The 18,515-nt window shown below is 39.1% G+C and overlaps 1 protein-coding gene and 1 pseudogene across 1 annotated transcript in view; one reads left to right on the forward strand and one right to left on the reverse strand.

The window, feature by feature from the left end:
* The window catches only part of LOC117409551 (solute carrier family 49 member A3-like), a 37,453-nt pseudogene extending 34,268 nt beyond the window's left edge, over positions 1-3,185 (forward strand).
* Positions 3,186-3,534: 349 nt separating this feature from the next.
* LOC131727470 (diacylglycerol kinase theta-like) overlaps positions 3,535-18,515 on the reverse strand; it is a 68,972-nt gene continuing 53,991 nt past the window's right edge. Inside the window, exons 17-19 of the mRNA XM_059018862.1 lie at positions 14,807-14,918; positions 14,081-14,233; positions 3,535-6,098 (exon numbers count right to left, since the gene is read on the reverse strand). Coding sequence (XP_058874845.1) covers positions 5,997-6,098; positions 14,081-14,233; positions 14,807-14,918 — 367 coding nt within the window. The 3' untranslated portion in view covers positions 3,535-5,996. The remainder of the gene's footprint in view (positions 6,099-14,080; positions 14,234-14,806; positions 14,919-18,515) is intronic.

The following is an 18,515-nucleotide window of genomic DNA, read 5'->3' on the forward strand; positions in this document are numbered from 1 at the left end:
CACAATATTCTAGGTGAGGTCTTACTAATGCATTGTAGAGTTTTAACATTACTTCCCTTGATTCAACACTTCTCACAATATATCCAAGCATCTTGTTGGCCTTTTTTATAGCTTCCCTTTTTATAGCTTCCCCCACATTGTCTAGATGAAGACATTTCTGAGTCAACATAAACTCCTAGGTCTTTTTCATAGTTCCCTTCTTCAATTTCACTATCTCCCATATGATATTTATAATGCATATTTTTATTGCCTGCATGTAGTACTTTACACTTTTCTCTATTAAATTTCATTTGCCATGTGTCTGTCCAATTCTGAATGCTGTCTAGATCATTTGAATGACCTTTGCTGCTTCAACAGTGTTTGCCACTCCTCCTATTTTTGTGTCGTCTGCAAATTTAACGAGTTTGCTACCTGTTAACCACTCCCTAATCCATTTGCATGCATTTCCTTGAATCCCTACTGCGTTCAGTTTGAGAATTAATCTTTTATGCAGGACTTTGTCAAAGCTTTCTGGAAATCTAAATAAACCATGTTGTATGCTTTGCAGTTATCCATTTTCATGTTGCATCCTCAAAAAAGTCAAATAGGTTAGTTAGACACGATCTCCCTTTCCTAAAACCATGCTGACTGTCTCCCAGGATATTGTTACTATATAGGTAATTTTCCATTTGGATCTTATTATAGTTTCCATAAGTTTACATATAATGGAAGTCAGGCTTATTGGTCTGTAGTTACCTGGTTCGGTTTTGTCTCCTTTTTGTGGATCGGTTTTACGTTTGCTATTTTCCAGTCTGTCGGTACAACCCCTGTGTCAAGAGACTGTTGCATGAACTTGGTTTGCGGTTTGTAAATAACTTCTTTCATTTCTTTGAGTACTATTGGGGGAATCTGTTCAACAACATGATTTGGAAATTATGAGTGTCTTCTCTGACGGTATTTAAACACTTATGACAATAAATCCCCACATACCAGGCTTATCCAGTGCCTTAGAAATGGACTCCCATATATTATCTTTCATCTCTTTATCTTTGTAATTGTGATGATCTTTGCCATAAAGCTCTGGGTATTTTCAACAGTATTTTTTTCTGTCGTTTTGGATACTGCTTCACCCTGGTGGACCGTGCTGTTGAAGCTGTTGTCTGATTGGTCAATTCCCTAGTTGCCGCACAAAGAAATCACAAAAATAGAATTAAATCCTATTGATTTTGTGTTGCTGCAACGTCGCCTGTCGTGCCGAGTAGGTTCTATTCATTTTGTCGCATCGTGTCTGGTGTGTAGCGGCCTTTAGGGAAGAAAAAGCGCCTGGGGCTGTTTCTCACAGTTGTAATTTTTGGCATTTGGCATACAGTATTTTTTGTATATCAACCATCTACTGATTTAAAATGTCACATTTTTGAAAGTATAAAGTCAGCCAGATATTCAAATGTATTTACAAGACCAGTGCCATGTCGTAACCAAAAAATAATCATGTATGTGGTCAATCCTGACAATTTACAACACAAATCAAAACCAGGTTTGTATCCGATGCTGTATCTATCCACAAAATTTGCATTGCCTCCACAGACAGATACAGGGCATTATCTTATCATGCTTTTTCAACTGTTAACCAAGAAGCTGGCTGATGATCCGCAATACACCTGTGCACTGAGTTGGAAAGGTAGGATCTTACTTTCTCACCTATTTCAGCCATGTTAAAGTAAATAAAGAAATAACAAGTATACATATGAACCGTGAACCACAAGTTATCCATCATTCAGGAACCATTTGGTGACTACAGGTAACGATGTAAAGCTTTTGGTCGAGTATCACCATAAAAAATATCATGTAACAATGAACTGTTTACACCCGTTAGAAACATTAGACAGTTTCTTCTGACGTAGAGACAGCTCAAGTGCCAGCTTCACCTGATGAAACTGCAGGGACAACTGTCCCAGACACAGACAGCCACCTTCTCAATTTACAAAATAGTTTAGATTTATACTGTTTATATGTTGTATTCAGCATATTAAAGTCATTGCACTGAGTTGGAAAGCAGGATCTTACTTTTTCACCTATTTCTAATGGGTGAATTTGCGTGTGCTGCAACAAGTAATGGACAGATGAATAAATGCTGAGTATTGTTTAATGTTGTATACATGTCATCATTTCAGAAACATATCTTTTAGTGGTAAAATAATAAAGAAATGATCCCATTTCCATAAATTGGCAATGAATCACTTGTTCTGATTTTATTCCAGTTCCAAGTTGAGAGATGTATATTCATTTGTGTTTGGATATTGTATGCCTTGGTACTTTGAAACCATATTTAACAAGGCATGTTTTTAATAAATTAACACATTTTGAATGGGACTGTTAGTTTCTTAACATAAGCTTTGTGATTTACTGTACATTTGCTATGCTTTTACAATGTCAACGTGTAGTACAGTATGAATACAATACTTTATTGTACTAAAAATTAATTGAAGTAATACCAGGTAGTTCCCTAATCTTCATAACATGGTCAGCAGTCATCACTAAGTGTTTTCTTTCTGTTTTGTTCCAGTCCCAACCCTTGTGATGGCAGCTTTTTGCTCTGCTGGCGCCTGCCTTTTTGTGATCTTTTTCCACACGGAATACAAAAGACTCAAAGAAGAAGCACTGCAACCAACAGCCAGGCCATTGAACAGAATAATGGAATAGATAATGAAGCAGAGCCAGAGTTACTGCAGGCATAGGATCTCAATTCACTTGGTTTTATTGAAAACCCTTTTGTGTAGGTTATTTATTTTATACAGTTTTGTAAATTTTTTATTGTCTTAGCTCAAGGCAAAAAATGGTACTTCATCAGCACACTGAAATATGTCAAGGTTATTCAGTGCTCACATTTCCTATAATGAGTATAGTATGATTACAAGCACGCTCTACCAAGGATAGGGCAAACTGGGCTCTTCTAATTCATTCCATTGCTAGACTGTTCAAACACATACTTACATTTTTTAATTGCCCCTGCTGACTTGGACTGGACTGGGAAAGTTAAGGTCACCTACCCTGCTTGCATTCCAGAGAAGCAGTGTCCTCATTGGGTGTTTTACTCTCTGCAACACAACTGTTGTAAAGTCCTTTTTTAACACTTGTTTAATCCTACTGTGAAACGTTGATATTTCTTACCATAGGTACAACCACGGCTAAAATGGTGGTGGTGGTGGTGGTGGTGGTGGTGGTGGGGGGGGGATTCATTTTTGTGTGTTGAAAATATGTATGACCATTTTTCATAGGACTGTGGGGTCTACCAGTGTACACTAGCAGTAAATGAATGCATGTAAATGAATGTCCTCAATAAAACACTTACATTATAAGATTTGCATCAAGACTGCTGCTTATCTTTCTGATGAACAGGAGAATGGCTAAATTATTCAGTTTGTCTTGCATCAGGGTGTTGCAGTATTTAAAAATTATTAAACAGTTTTGGCAGATGTGACAGCAGTGTTTCGGTATAGTCAAAAACATTATTTTTATACTTGTAGCATTTGCAATATAGAAACAAAACAACTGAAGTCAACAGTTAAATTCCCAGTTATATTTTCTCAAACATTTAAATACATATTTTTTTAATTGACAGATTCTTGTTATACATAACATGTACACAACTACATAAACCCAGAATTTATTGTTACACATTCAGTGCATATTTTACAGTTAAAAGAGAAACAAAACATTAAACCAAATAACATTTCTGCCAAAATATACAAATCTGTTCTGAGGATGAGCTTGAATTGGTCAGTATCTGTGAAACAAAGCTGTGGTCTGTTGGAAAAGTGTTGGTTTTACAGAAACAACAAAACACAGATATACATTAGCTCTGAACTTGAGGCACATAAGCTTACACTGGTCAAAACCTGAAAACGACACATTAGTTATATGAGCAAGACCCTGTTTCAGAGACAATTACAATATACAGATATAAATATATAATTATTATATGCACATATGAGGCACTAAGTGGAATAACAGACCACTAACGTCACAATAATGCACACTAAGCAGAGGCCGCCTCCAGGATCGAGATTCCCCCAGAAACACAAAAGCTACACAACATTTACTAAGTGTGATTCAGTACCTTAAGGTGTCTACACAAATACCATCACAACTGTACAATACAGAAAGAAAGCAAGCAGAGTAGGGAAGGCTTATGGATACAGTGTGTTCTGAGGCTCAAGCTTGTCAAACCACTGACACTTGATGCTATGATGCTGAAAATATTTAGGGAGCTTTTCTTTCAAGTGCACCCCCTTTTCTAATGTCTGCAGTCTTTGGGGTGTAGAAACCTTTGGGTAGGAGGCATTTGCACTCAGAGGGCAATGAGAAATGAGGCACACCAACAAATATACAGCGTTTTTAAACAAACTGTCCTGGCACATAATATCATTCACAAGGTAAAACCAGAAACAACTATATCCGATTTGCTTTTCCCGACGAGCAAAAAAAAAAAAAAAAACCTTGGAAATACTGTACTTTTTAAATGTAAGCTGAAGTAAGGTGTGGGTACTGTAGCTCCACTATTATATGTTAAGCACAAACCAAGAAGAAACAAGACTGGTCTTATCCTGGGCAAAGGATGTCCCAAATGATATATCTCTCTAAAGCTTTCAGGCAAGGTCACTACTATAACATGCACAGAAAGCTGAACATTCACATATATGGCCTGATAAACCAGGGGTGTCACATGCTTAATTTTTAAGTAATCTTTAGTTTTGGGGAACACATTAAAAGTAATTTCAAGGTTTATTGTTATGTGTACTTAAGGCTCAACTCACAGCAGTCCTTTATATTCTTATACTTTATTTGGTACATACATGCTTGATGCAAAAAGGGCACTATTGGTTAGGGTTGGAGGGATGGCATGTTTTTTTTAACAGTTAAACTATAAAACTAACAGTAGATTGTGCTTAATGTTAGAGGCAGTTTTTTTTTTTGTACAAATGATATTCTTGAAACGAGGAGTGCCTGTGAAAAGTAATGGGGTTAACTTTTTTACCAATATCTTTTATAAAATCATAAAATATATTATAAAATAGTTACAAAAATTGGTCAGGCTCTCATTTAATTCCAAACCAGGAAAATCAGTTTTATATCCGTACACCACAAGCCATTTTACAAGTGCAATAACACACCTGAAAAGGTGCGTTGCTCTGAACCCGCTTGAAGGGTTGTTGAAGGCAGTACAGTAAAACCTGTGTTATTGTTTACAAGTTTCATGCATTTTATTTCAGTATTTCATCTGTAATTCTAAAGTGTATTTTTTTGTTATTATTGTATTCTATTTGCAGTGCACAAAAGGGGCACCTACATATTCATTAGGTTCATGAGTGCTGTTCCAAAGGGCCCTACATTTTAATTTTTAGTTACATTTGAAAACAACATTTATAAAGCTGCAAACTGTTAGGTAGAAGCCACATCTGTTCTGGAGATTGATTTCAAATACAGCAAAGGGGAAATGAAATAGAGCAGCACCTACAGTAATGTGAAGGTGTTGTGCTCTGGTATGAGGCACTATACAGTACAACATTGTGTGTAGTTCAAATAAAAGCCTTTTTTGCACTGTGCTTCCTTATGAATTGTCCATTGGGATTTTACTGTAAACACTTTACTGGAACTAGGGTTTTAATCAATCATTTAACATTCTTGTTTTTTCAAATGACTGAAACCCTGATTATACAGGTATTGAGTAATTTGTACATCAGCTTTGTAAAAGAAAGAAAACACCTGGAGTTAATGGTGGCCATTACAGAACAAGTTGACCATTTTAAGCCATACCTAGTCTGAAAATACTGGTATTTTGTACTGAAGGCATGGACAATAAAAGAAAGATTTATAAAATAATGAGAGATGGCTTGAAATGACCTACAGTAATCCCTTTGGCCTTAGATGTCCTCTGTCCTTTTGTTGAAGTCTCCACAATCAGTAATAACAATCAATTTTTTTCTCAAACCAATGGGGTTGAAAGACTCCGCTAGTGTTCAGTTTACTCCTTCGGAAAGTGTTAGGCTGTCCGTTCTCGACTCTTTCAGACTCCCTGATTGCTTCTTCTGCTTCACCTTGGACTTCCTCAGCATGTGAACCTTGTCAGTGAAATACAACAGCAAAGGAGAAAAAACTAGGTCAGCATTTACATTTGAGAAAGAGCTTAGGTTTAATAAACTAACTATGAACACATACATTTTACCGCATTGTTTTAAACCTCTGGCTATATCAAATTATACAGATATTCTTTACACATCCATTTTACTTCATGTTTACAAACCATTCTATCAGAAATGCCATTTTCTTGATAACACGATGTCCCCAGGCATGGTTTTGCTTTTAACCCCCCACCACATTTTCTAGTTTAGTATAATTTATACTATTTGAATTCTGTTATGTAGCATAATTTTTGTATTTCCAGTATTTTTTTTTACATTTTTGTTTTTACTAGCTCTTCAAGGCACCTGTGAAGTAGCGCTAGCTGGAAAGCAGAAACTGTTTATCAAAATCTCAATATCTCTCAAAAAACATCTTGTCTTTCTATACACCTCTGTGAATTCCACTGGGCTAAATTTCAACACTCTGATTCTGATAAGGCTGACACTTTTGAAGTGGCAGTTTAAACAATGAGCAGGGCTTCGGGAAGAAAATAATACTGTGTAACCGAGCTGCAACTCAGTCGGGTTCGCTGCCCCTTTAAAACACCGACCCAGTACACAGAAATGGAGTTTAAAGCGCTGACGCGCTATTTTTAATAATCACACAAAAACAAAACTAAACAAAACAAACACCTAGCTCTATACGAGCACTAACTAGACACACGGAACCTAAACTAAATGGCAGGACGACTAAGCCGTTTACCTGCTACACAACTCCAACAAAACCACACAGGTTTACACTGTACACACTTACGACTGCTTGGAAGCAGAGCACCTTTTCTGCCTCTGTCTCCTCAGCAGCCCTGAGCAAACTGACTGCCCTCTTTAAATACCCTGCACCTGGTTCTTATTTAACAATAATTACCAGGTGCAGGGGATAATTAATAATAAAACAATTAACAAATTAAATTAAACAGTAAAAGCAAAACAATTCAATTAAAACAAATGTGCATTCACACATGTTTTTTTCATGCAGGAGGATTAACCCCCTCCCTGCTGTGTTACAACTGATATTAAATAAAAATAAAGATGTTTCCTTTTAATTGGATATTAAACAAATTTACTACAATACTAAGTAGTACACAACATATGTTTGTAAGGGAAAAATAAATATACATAAGGAGAAGTTATTTGCACACACCTGCTTCTGTGGGTGAATAGAGAGCATTCGGAAAGCCTCATGCGTAATTAACCTAAAGCACGACATTAAGCACACCCCAACTGCTGGATAAGTTGAACTTGTATCAGACAGTCTTAAAATCTACAGGTAACTTACACAGCAAACAAAATAAACTCAAATAATGAATAATGCTAATCTAAATGGGAGGTATGAGAATTGCACTCAATATATATTTCTAGAAACGTTGAGGTTTTCCACACAATTTTAATGCGTAAGATAAATATAGTTTTGCTATTAAAATACTGTACTGGTATAAGAAAAGGGTGATTTTAAAAAGTTCTTTCAGCTTCCGTCCACTTTAAAGATGCAGATGTAGCTTCCACCTCAAACCATAGTGTAAAGACAATAATGCAAACACCACCAAGCTCCAGACAGCGAGTTCCAAACTTTAAGCGTGTTCCTGTTGTTTACAGGTAAGAAATCAACTTTATTAGGAATATACTGTGTTATTGTTTCATTATTAAGTTTCAAAATGTTTAGTAAAACATGGCCTAAAGTTTTTGGAACACATTGAAAAAACCTTCAGTAATGAAATACAAATAGAGATGTGAGAGTCTGTGCGATGTATTTAAACACCCAAGATAATGTTAAATAGGCAATATATCGTGATTAATTTGGCATAATAATTGCGTAAAGCGTGCTTGGTAAAGTGTTTCGTTTTTATTGATGTCTATATTTATTTGCACAAGGTTACACTGTTTTGGTATATGTATATTTATATATATATAAAAAAAGAAGCACAAAAGTAATTTTGCTGTACCGTTTTAAGTTTACTATTTCAGTTTAATATAAAAAATGTAATTGCATGTAGACAGTTAGAAACCTCAGGTGTCAGGTTTAGACTCCTACAGAAAATAGTGAGTGGACTCTATAGGTTACGCAATGGTGTGCATTTTCCTACGCGCAAGGCGTATTGGGACCTATCAGGCCTCCCATGGGGTCCATGGGTCCCCCCCCATTTACAGTGCCAGTGTAGTTAATTTTACATCTGAAAAGATGAAGATGTTAATTGTGGAGCCTGGGTCCATGAAAAATCATACTGTTAGTTGGATAGGAAAACATTTATTTGCATGTAAATAATTATATTATGTGAAGATTGGAACTAAGTTTTAGGCTACCAATAATCAGTATAATGAATTAATAGTAGAAGATGCTAAACATGCTGTCACTGTTGAGATTTTCTATGGAAGGTTCCCAGCCCAGAATCAAGAAAAGGAGACTGTCACCCTCTAAATTAGGAGGACTATCCTTGCCTGTATTTGGCTGCAAGGCTAGATTCTGACCAATACTGGATTTTCCAAAATGTTAATCCGGATGTACCCACATGAAACCATTTGGAAAAAAATCTGACTATTCACATCTCCTAATTGGTCCCAAAGAAAATTCTTTAAACAATTAAAAAACAGTTATTACATACATTAAATGTCTGGTATAATGTTAAATTTTTTTAGGAATAGGCAATTTAAAACTGGAGAACAAAGATATATCGTCCACAGAAATTGCCCCAATTGTTTCTTCTACCTTGTATCAAAAACACAAGCTAAATTAGAAGAAAAAATTGTATCAACTACATTTTTTTCACATAAAAAATGTGTTTGTTACATATAAATAAAATACATTTAAAGTTTGCAATTTAAACCCTGTATGGGAATCGAACCCAAGACATGCTTCCAATGCAGACGCCCTCGCTTTCACGCCACAAAGTTTGTACTTCCATTTCACAACATTTGCAAGTAGTGTAGCAGTTTCCTCATCAGATCAACATACAATGTTCTCCCATCACCACAGAACCTAAACCTCTGGGTGGGTGAGGATCCCTCATGTCCTTTGAGTTCATCACATGCAACATTAAGGCACATTTTGACAGGATGTAAGGTGGGTCTTAGCTAAGGACGGTTTACTTGGCGCCATGACCAGGTGCTGCGATGTTTGGCCTTAGCATTGGAAGACAAGCGTAACATGACCAATAAGTTGCCACCAGTTCCATCAAAGCATTACACACAAAAGACAATATTCCTCTGTCCAGGAGAGCAACCACCAAGAAAAGGTGTTAAAAACAAGCCTCGCTCAGGACAACTGGAAGCTGCTAGAGACTGGAAAATGCTGGCAGATGTTGGTCAACGGCTTAATTTTCCACCTGAGACTGCCACCACTAACCTTCGACCAGAGATTGTCTTGTGGTCTTGATCAGCACGCCTTGTTCATCTGGTAGAGTTAACAGTGCCATGGGAGGATGCTGTGGATGAGGCGTATGAGAGGAAGAAACTTCGGTATGCTCAAATAGCTGCTGAAGCGGAACAGTGTGGATGGAGAGTCTGGGTTTACCCAGTGGAGGTGGGTTGTCGAGGATTTGTGGCACACTCTACAACCCGGTTTCTCAGAGATGTCGGGTTCAGTGGTCAAGAGTTGCGTCGCACAGTGAAGAACTTATCTGAAGCAGCAGAAAGGAGCAGCAACTGGCTGTGGTTGAGACGGAAAGATTCGGGCTGGGGATCTCAAGCACAATAGAAAGAAAGCAACGCTGATGTACAGGTAAGTAAACTGGGCTGGGCTGAGTTGAGTAGAGGATGGAGGGGGGGTGATGCTGAAACACCAGAATCACTGTCGAACCCTGAGGTGTCGTGGGCTAGTCGACGAAACACAGAGGGTGGAAGGTGCCCACTTGAAGACCCCAGAGATGTAACCTACTTAGCTCAATCCAGACAGTTGTCATGCTGATGCACCCCGGAGACCGCACTGTGGTTGATCCCCGGAGCCAACATTGCAGCCATTGTGTGTGCTGATGCGCTGGGGAGGCAAAATAAGCTGATCCCTGGAGCCAGCATTACACTTCAGCCATCAACACCAGGCAGAAGGATGTCTACATCATCAGATGGAAAGAAACGCAAATGGATTGTATTGAAAGCTTTCATCTGGTTTTGCAAACTATCATAATAAGCTTGATCTGTTCATTTAGTATATTGTAAAGTGTTCATGTTTAGGAAGTAGTACTCAGGGAGACAGTGTTGAATTCTCAAAATGTTTGTTTTATTTGAAACTACAGAGAATTCCTGTCAGGGACCAGAATTCACAGCACCAAAATAATAACAGCCAGGGTGGAGTACTTCTCTGAAATCATAACTATATGGGACACGGTAAACCCAATGTTCTCTTTAAGACCATTGACAAAATCCTACATCCAGCCACCGACAGATCCATCTCCTGTTCATCCTCCTCTCTTACCTGTCATGATTTCTCCTCTTTCTTTCGGAACAAAATCGACAACATCTATTCTACGCTCTCCCGCGACAAACCCAATCTACTACTTTACCACCTTGACTCTCCTTCGGTTGCCCCTCCTGCCCTCTCCTCCTTCTCTCCTCTCTCCATTGCTGACGTTTCCGGCTTACTGTTGAAATCAACTACTGCCACATGCCCCCTGGACCCTGGCCGACTAACCTTGTCCGCCTCTGTGCTTCTGATCTTGCTCCCTCCATTATGCACACTCTTAACCTGTCCCTGGACTCTGGCTCGGTTCCTGCTGCCTTTAACCCTTTGTGGTCCTATGTCGGACCAGGTCCGACATCATCAAAAAGACGTAAAGCACAGGCCTCTAGTCGTTTTTTCTCCAGAAAAAGCAGAGAAAACCATTCAATGGCCAAAAAAAAAAAAAGTGTGGGGGTGGGGTGGGTGGGGGCTTCGGATCTGAGCAATACACTTAGGCCCTGCACTATGAAGAGGTATGTGAAAAATACAGCGACCAAAGGGGTGGGGTGGGGCTGGAGATGCAGTACTGAGTGTCCTGTTGATATGCAGTGCCTTTTAAACCTGTTTTTACTGTGAAAAAAAATACTTTTAAACAGCGCGTCTAAAATAAACAGCCCATGTGAAAATGAATTGGACCTGACGCGCCTGAGATGCGCTGAATAAATGGACCGCTAAAAACTTGCCAGAGTTACGCTGGTACTCTAAAAAAAACCCTCCCTCGACCTGGCTGTCTTATCTAATTTCTATCCCATCTCCAATCTCCCTTTTTTCTCCAAAATTCTTGAAGGGCTGTAGCCAGTCAGCTGATGAAACATCTCACGGATAACAATCTGCTTGAATCTCTACAGTCTGGCTTCCGGTCGCATCACAGTACTGAAACTGCTCTGCACCGGACTGTGAATGATCTGCTTAATGCTGATGACACCATAGATCATGGCATTCATGGCAAGTATGCTGGAATCTCTGGAGCCTGTCTCTCCTGGATGTCCTCTTACCTATCCGGACGCATGCACTTTTCTATGCTGGATGTAGTGGTCTTGCAAACCCAGTTACTTGTGGTGTCCCCCAAGGATCTGTTCTTGGGCCCCTTCTCTTCAATATCTACATGCTCCCCTTCACCTCATCCGCCAACACAGCCTCATGTTTCACTCGTATGCTGACGACACCCAGCTCTACTTAAAACTCGACCCTGGAAGCCCCTCTGCCGTGGCCTGGCTCTCGGTTTGCATTCAAGACATTGAGGCCTGGATGCCTGCCATTTTTCTTCAGCTGGAACACTAGCAAATCTGAACTCCTTCTAGTAGGATCTAAAACTCAACTTAAGAATCTAAATACAGCTGCCGTGAACCTCGGAAACTGTCTGCTGCTGCCTTCCCCCTCAGTACGAAGCCTTGACAGCAACCTCTCCTTTGATGCCCACATCACCTCCGTGGTCAAATCTTCCTTCTACCATCTTCGAAACATCTCCAAAGTCTGTCTCTACCTTTCCCCCCCAGATGCAGAGATACTCTGTATCTAGTTCAGAATGCTGCTGCCAGGATCCAGATGTAAAAAACGTGATCACATCACCCCTGATCTTGCCCAGCTGCACTGGCTACCTGTAAAGTTCAGGATTATTTTCAAAACTCTCCTGCTCACCTACAATGCCCTTCATCACACAGGTCCCAAGTACCTCCACAACCTGCTGACCCGCTATGTCCCTGCCCGCAAGCGGAGGTCCTCCGACTCTGGCCTGCCTGTTATCCCCAAGCAAAAGTGCACCACACTTGGAGAATGCTCGTTTAGCTTCATGGCTCCGACTCTCTGGAACTCTCTCCCAGCTTTGGTGCGTGATGCTCCACCATCACTCGCTTTAAATCAACTCTCAAGACCCACCTGTTCTCTCTTGCTTTCCATGCTCTTTAAGCCTGATATCTGCTATTATCTGCTGCATTGCTGCTACTATTTCATGTATTATGCTACTATCATGTATTATGCACGTTCCACTGTATTTAATCATTGTTTTTTTACTGTATAGCATGTATTATGCATTTCTCTGTATTTAAAGTATTATGGATTTTCTTGTTGTTACTGCATCTTGTAAAGTGCTTTGTGATGGGTGGTCCACTATGAAAGGCGCTATATAAAATAAAGATTGATTGATTGATTGACTGATAGAAAATACTGCTTGTCTCAGCTAATCGTGTAACACAACATGCTTGCAAACTGAAGGTTATAGCTTCAAATCCCACGCATGCCAGGTCTTTTTCCAGGGAAATGTTCCATTTTAAAATAACAATAAATAGTTTAATATAAATGATAAACGTCAAAATAAATGCGTTCCCTAGTATATTTCCATGTTGACAAAAAAGTTAATTGTTATTAAACTTGGATATCCTGTAATATACATATGTGTGGATAAAAGTGCCTTGGGTCTGCAAAAATCTGCAAAAAAATGAAGGAGGAGATTTTTACCTTAACTTTGGTGACTTATTTCTCTTACAGTCTTTGTAAACACTGATATGATATTAAATAACTTTCGTTTTGTATTATATGGTTTCACAATTATTTTCAGCAAACCGAGAAATCTTGCTAGGAACGAAGGATTGATGAGGGAGGCCTGTTGTGGAGCAAATGCTGTTTTTCATTGAGTCTGTCGGATAGTGTTTAGATCCGTTTGCCATTTCTTCATTACATTACTGTGCTCTCAGGCTGTATACACATTAGACAGTCAGGGTTTTTAAACTACGCGCCACGTATGTTCGCTTCTCATTGCACCGGACCCAGATCCACATAGTACAACACCTTCTCATGATCCGGCTCCAGTGGTCACAAATCTTATTACATTTTTTGATCTCCTTAGAACAACCAGCCCCTGTCCCACATAGCGTGGAAAATGCATTTTAAAATGTTGACACTGCATCATGATAAACAAGCTAGGCTATTTACATGCCACAGCCAGCCTCTGAGTATTCTTTTGGCAGGAAGTCCGGCCAGGTGCACTGTGGACTCTGTAGTTTCTTAACAAGCGCTTGTATACAAGTGCTGGCAAGCAAATATGGTATGCAAAATAAATCTACAGCCAGCCTTTGTGTGAAAAAAAGCTAGGATGTTTAATAATGGAGTGGAATGCCATTCATTCAGCCAGAAAGCGATTGCAAAGCAATAGAAACATACATTGGGAATAAAATGCTTAATGTTCGTTTATAGTTTATGGATTTTCTAAAACATGTATTGCTAGTAAACAAAATAGAGGCGTTTACATGTTTAAAGGTGGCTTAATTTCAGATTATTTTTTCTCTGAGGGATACTGGCTATCAGAGGGGTCCCTTTAAAGATAATGTACTGTTAAAAGTAAATCTCATGTGCTTTTCTTCTAAATATGCTTTGTAAAACTCATATTGGGGTCTTCAGTATTGAGTGTGGTTTTCTTTGAAACTGTCTAGATGGTCTCTGGACTGCCGACATCAGTCTCTTCTTAAGACATCTGATTTTGCCAAGGCAACTTCCTCCTTACCTTAGGTCCTGCTGCAGAGATTATAATTTCCCCCGGTGGCTGAATCCAAGGCTCTCCATCAACCTGGACAGGAATGGGTTTTGTAATTGTGACACGCACGTAGGCCCCCTGAGCAATCCGGATTCCAGAACGCAAACCACCCTGGACTTGGCCCTTAGTGAACATGAAAAGAAAGCATGTTTAAACCTATATTTAACAGCTGAATTGTCAGAATGTCCCTCCTTAGGTCAAGTTCAACATCTGCTTAGCAACACAGCATAGCTTGGAACAGTGCAATTTGACCGATTATTCTGTTGTTAGATTTGAATGAATCCAAGATAGATTCCAAAATAAGATCTGTTCAAGATATTCACGAAGCAGCATAGCATTATTAGTTATTCAATGATAGATCATTCAACTCTTGTATAAACTGGAATCTCATCTTAATTATAGTACAAATATACTTTTACCAGATACAAAATATGATAAGAAATTGAAATGATCTTATTCTAAAATTGATAAAAAATAAAATAAAAAACTAATTATTTTTATATTTGATGGTAAATCAATTTAATCTGACTCTGTCACAGTAGAAAAAATAAATAAAATGGACAGATTTACAAAACCAGTGGGTTTTAGGCATTGATAGAAGTAGTATAAATAATAGATTTAGAACATAATATCACTATTCATTTACCTCTGTGCAAAATAATACATTAACTCAGGGATGGACAGAGATGGTCTTACCATGTGCACCACACCAGTGACTCCCACCACCTCCAGTAAGCCGTCATCAAGCCGTGGCTTCCCGTATCGGCCGTCGCTGTCGGACCCCCACAAGTCAGCTCCAGATCCCCAGCTAAAAAAAAACATACTAGGCCTTGTCAGTTAAGCCTCATAGCAATTAAGCCTCATAGCAATTGATTAGTTGGGCACACAAATTATAATCATTCGAGTAAATATCGATGATTGTACCGCCCACATACATTTTCGCTCAATTCCTCTCCCCACAATGTTATTATTTTAATATCATTTCAGTTAGGTAAAAGCTTGTGTACAACAACTGGATGTGAGGGATAATTACTCATTGGTAGTGTCAGGAGAAAGAAAAAAAAAAAACACTGTGAAGTTTGCAACTAGCCTAAAGCAAGTTTAGCATTTGACAGGAGTGTTACTAAAACATAGTAGCCGGTCTGAACAGTTAAACCCAGATGTAAGTGGTGCACTGACACCAATACTCCAGATGGCTCCCTGAAAAAGGGGCCCTGGGCCTGAGCATCAAACTCCTAGAGCTGCTGCACGGCTTGTTGCTTAGCCTGAGGCTTCTGTCTCTGCGGCGGAACCTATTAAAACCTCTGCAGCGTGCAGACATGGGCCGGTTCTGAAGACCACCTCTGGCAGCAGGCGCAGCCGGTCTTTGAGGCCAGAATGCCAGTTTGTCGCTGCTTTGCGCACTGGGGGTGGTCGCTTTGGCAGCAGGTGAACCAGCTCCTTCATGGATTCCCACGCGAGGTGAGACTGCTGCAGCATCTCGTCCACCGCGGGACCAAACGTATGCCCTGGTGTAATAGGGGCATCCAATACATTCCCCTTGTATATTAGGGGCCATTCAAAATGTGGCATTTTCTGAAAGCTTACAAAGCATGTGCTGGTATGGTCAAAATAGCCATTTAAAAAAAAAAAATTGATTGCTTACATACATATGTTTATACAGACATGCTCAAATTTGTTGGTACCCCTCCACAAAAAACAAAGAATGCACAATTTTCTCTGAAATAACTTGAAACTGACAAAAGTAATTGGCATCCACCATTGTTTATTCCATATTTAATAGAAATCAGACTTTGCTTTTGATTTTTTATTCAACATAATATTGTAAATAATAAAACAAATGAAAATGGCATGGACAAAAATGATGGGACCGCTAACCTAATATTTTGTTGCACAACCTTTAGAGGCAATCACTGCAATCAAGCGTTTTCTGTAGCTCTCAATGAGACTTCTGCACCTGTTAACAGGTAGTTTGGCCCACTCTTCCTGAGCAAACTGCTCCAGCTGTCTCAGGTTTGATGGGTGCCTTCTCCAGACTGCAAGTTTCAGCTCTTTCCATAGATGTTCGATAGGATTCAGATCAGGACTCATAGAAGGCCACTTCAGAATAGTCCAATGTTTTGTTCTTATCCATTCTTGGGTGCTTTTAGCTGTGTGTTTTGGGTCATTATCCTGTTGGAGGACCCATGACCTGCGACTGAGACAGAGCTTTCTGACACTGGGCAGTACGTTTCGCTCCAGAATGCCTTGATAGTCTTGAGATTTCATTGTGCCCTGCACAGATTCAAGGCACCCTGTGCCAGGCGCAGCAAAGCAGCCCCAAAACATAACCGAGCCTCCTCCATGTTTCACTGTAGGTATGGTGTTCTTTTCTTTGAAAGCTTCATTTTTTCGTCTGTGAAAATAGAGCTGATGTGACTTGCCAAAAAGCTCCAGTTTTGACTCATCTGTCCAAAGGACATTCTCCCAGAAGGATTGTGGCTTGTCAATATGCATTTTAGCAAATTCCAGTCTGGCTTTTTTATGTTTTTCTGTCAAAAGTGGAGTCCTCCTGGGTCTTCTTCCATGGAGCCAACTTTCGCTCAAAAAGCGACGGATGGTGCGATCAGAAACTGACGTACCTTCACCTTGGAGTTCAGCTTGTATCTCTTTGGCAGTTATCCTTGGTTCTTTTTCTATCATTCGCACTATCCTTCTGTTCAATCTGGGGTCGATTTTCCTCTTGCGGCCGCGCCCAGGGAGGTTGGCTACAGTTCCATGGACCTTAAACTTCTTAATAATATTTGCAACTGTTGTCACAGGAACATCAAGCTGCTTGGAGATGGTCTTGTAGCCTTTACCTTTACCATGCTTGTCTATTATTTTCTTTCTGATCTCCTCAGACAACTCTCTCCTTTGCTTTCTCTGGTCCATGTTCAGTGTGGTGCACACAATGATACCAAACAGCACAGTGACTACTTTTCTCCATTTAAATAGGCTGAATGACTGATTACAAGATTGGAGACATGTGTGATACTAATTAAAGAAACTAATTAGTTTGAAATATCACTATAATCCAATTATTTATTATCTTTTCTAAGGGGTACCAACAAATGTGTCCAGGCCATTTTAGAATATCTTTGTAGAATAAGCAATAATTCATCTCTTTTCACAGCTTCTTTGCTTTATTCTATGACATACCAAAGGCATGCAAGTATACATGATAAAATAGCTTTTAATTTCATCACTTTTCAGGAGGAATGAAGCATTATTTCAATGAGCTGTAAGGGGACCAACAAATTTAAGCACGTCTGTATAATACGCCTAATAATTCTAGGAGTATTGTAACATTTTGTGACCTGTAGTCTTTATTATTTTTATTATTATTATTATTAGGCTTCCAAGCCCTTGGCTGGTAAGCCTATTGTTTTTGTTAAGATTATTATTATTATTTTTCTTTCTGCCAACAAAACCTTAAAAGTTGCATAAAATGAAAACCGTTGCATGAAAACTCTTGATATTACCCAGAGTTGTATATGTCAATGGGAACTAATGTCGACAGCTGAATAAATGCGATTGGTCACGTGGTTTGACAGCCATATTGGATTTTACGACAAGTTTTGGACAATTTACAAACATCATCTTTTCGGAAACCACTTATTGCAGAGTTCTGAAACTTGGTGTACATGGTTAGGGATTGTCCAAGATGCACGGTGCTCGAAATGAAGCCAATTGGTTCAGTGGTATGGCGGCCATGTTGGATAACCTAATTAACATACAAATGTCTTCTCCAAAACTGCTAATCTGATCGAAGCAAAACTTGGCATACATGATCCAAGTATGGTTTTCTTTAAAGTTTGCCCAAATGAAGTTGCTACTGTAAAAAACATGGCTGCCGTGGGCCAATCAAATTTCAGCATTGCTGTAGTTGCATATATTGAGCATTAAATGAACACCGTTGAACAAAAACTCTTGAAACTTCACAGAGGAGTGGAGGCCTATAGGAATTAATGTATGTTCTATTAAAAAAAATACCTTGATATTGACCTTGACCTTTGACCTCTCCTTAAGGTAAAATGTAAAACTAGCTTAACTCATTACAGAGTGTAAATAGGGTCATGGTTACTATGGAAAACAGATAGGAACCCATATGGGCGCTATTGAAAAATTACCCTGATCGTGACCTTTGACCTCTCATAACTCGACACTTATTACTGGTGCTGAATGGATAAAAACTATTAAAAAGACTAGTGGATAAACACTGGAAACGGACCATTCATTCATTCGCAACTACCAAGTGCAGCTGGTTACAGTATCAGTTCACAATGAGCGAGAAGCGAAAAATGAGTTCTCGTTCAATTGGCTTTAAAAGCTCAGGTTATTCGGGATAACAAGCTCGTCAGTAGAACTTTCAAAACAAAATCGA

The sequence above is a fragment of the Acipenser ruthenus genome, unplaced genomic scaffold (genome assembly GCF_902713425.1).
Source record: "Acipenser ruthenus unplaced genomic scaffold, fAciRut3.2 maternal haplotype, whole genome shotgun sequence".
Classification (NCBI taxonomy): Eukaryota; Metazoa; Chordata; class Actinopteri; order Acipenseriformes; family Acipenseridae; genus Acipenser; species Acipenser ruthenus.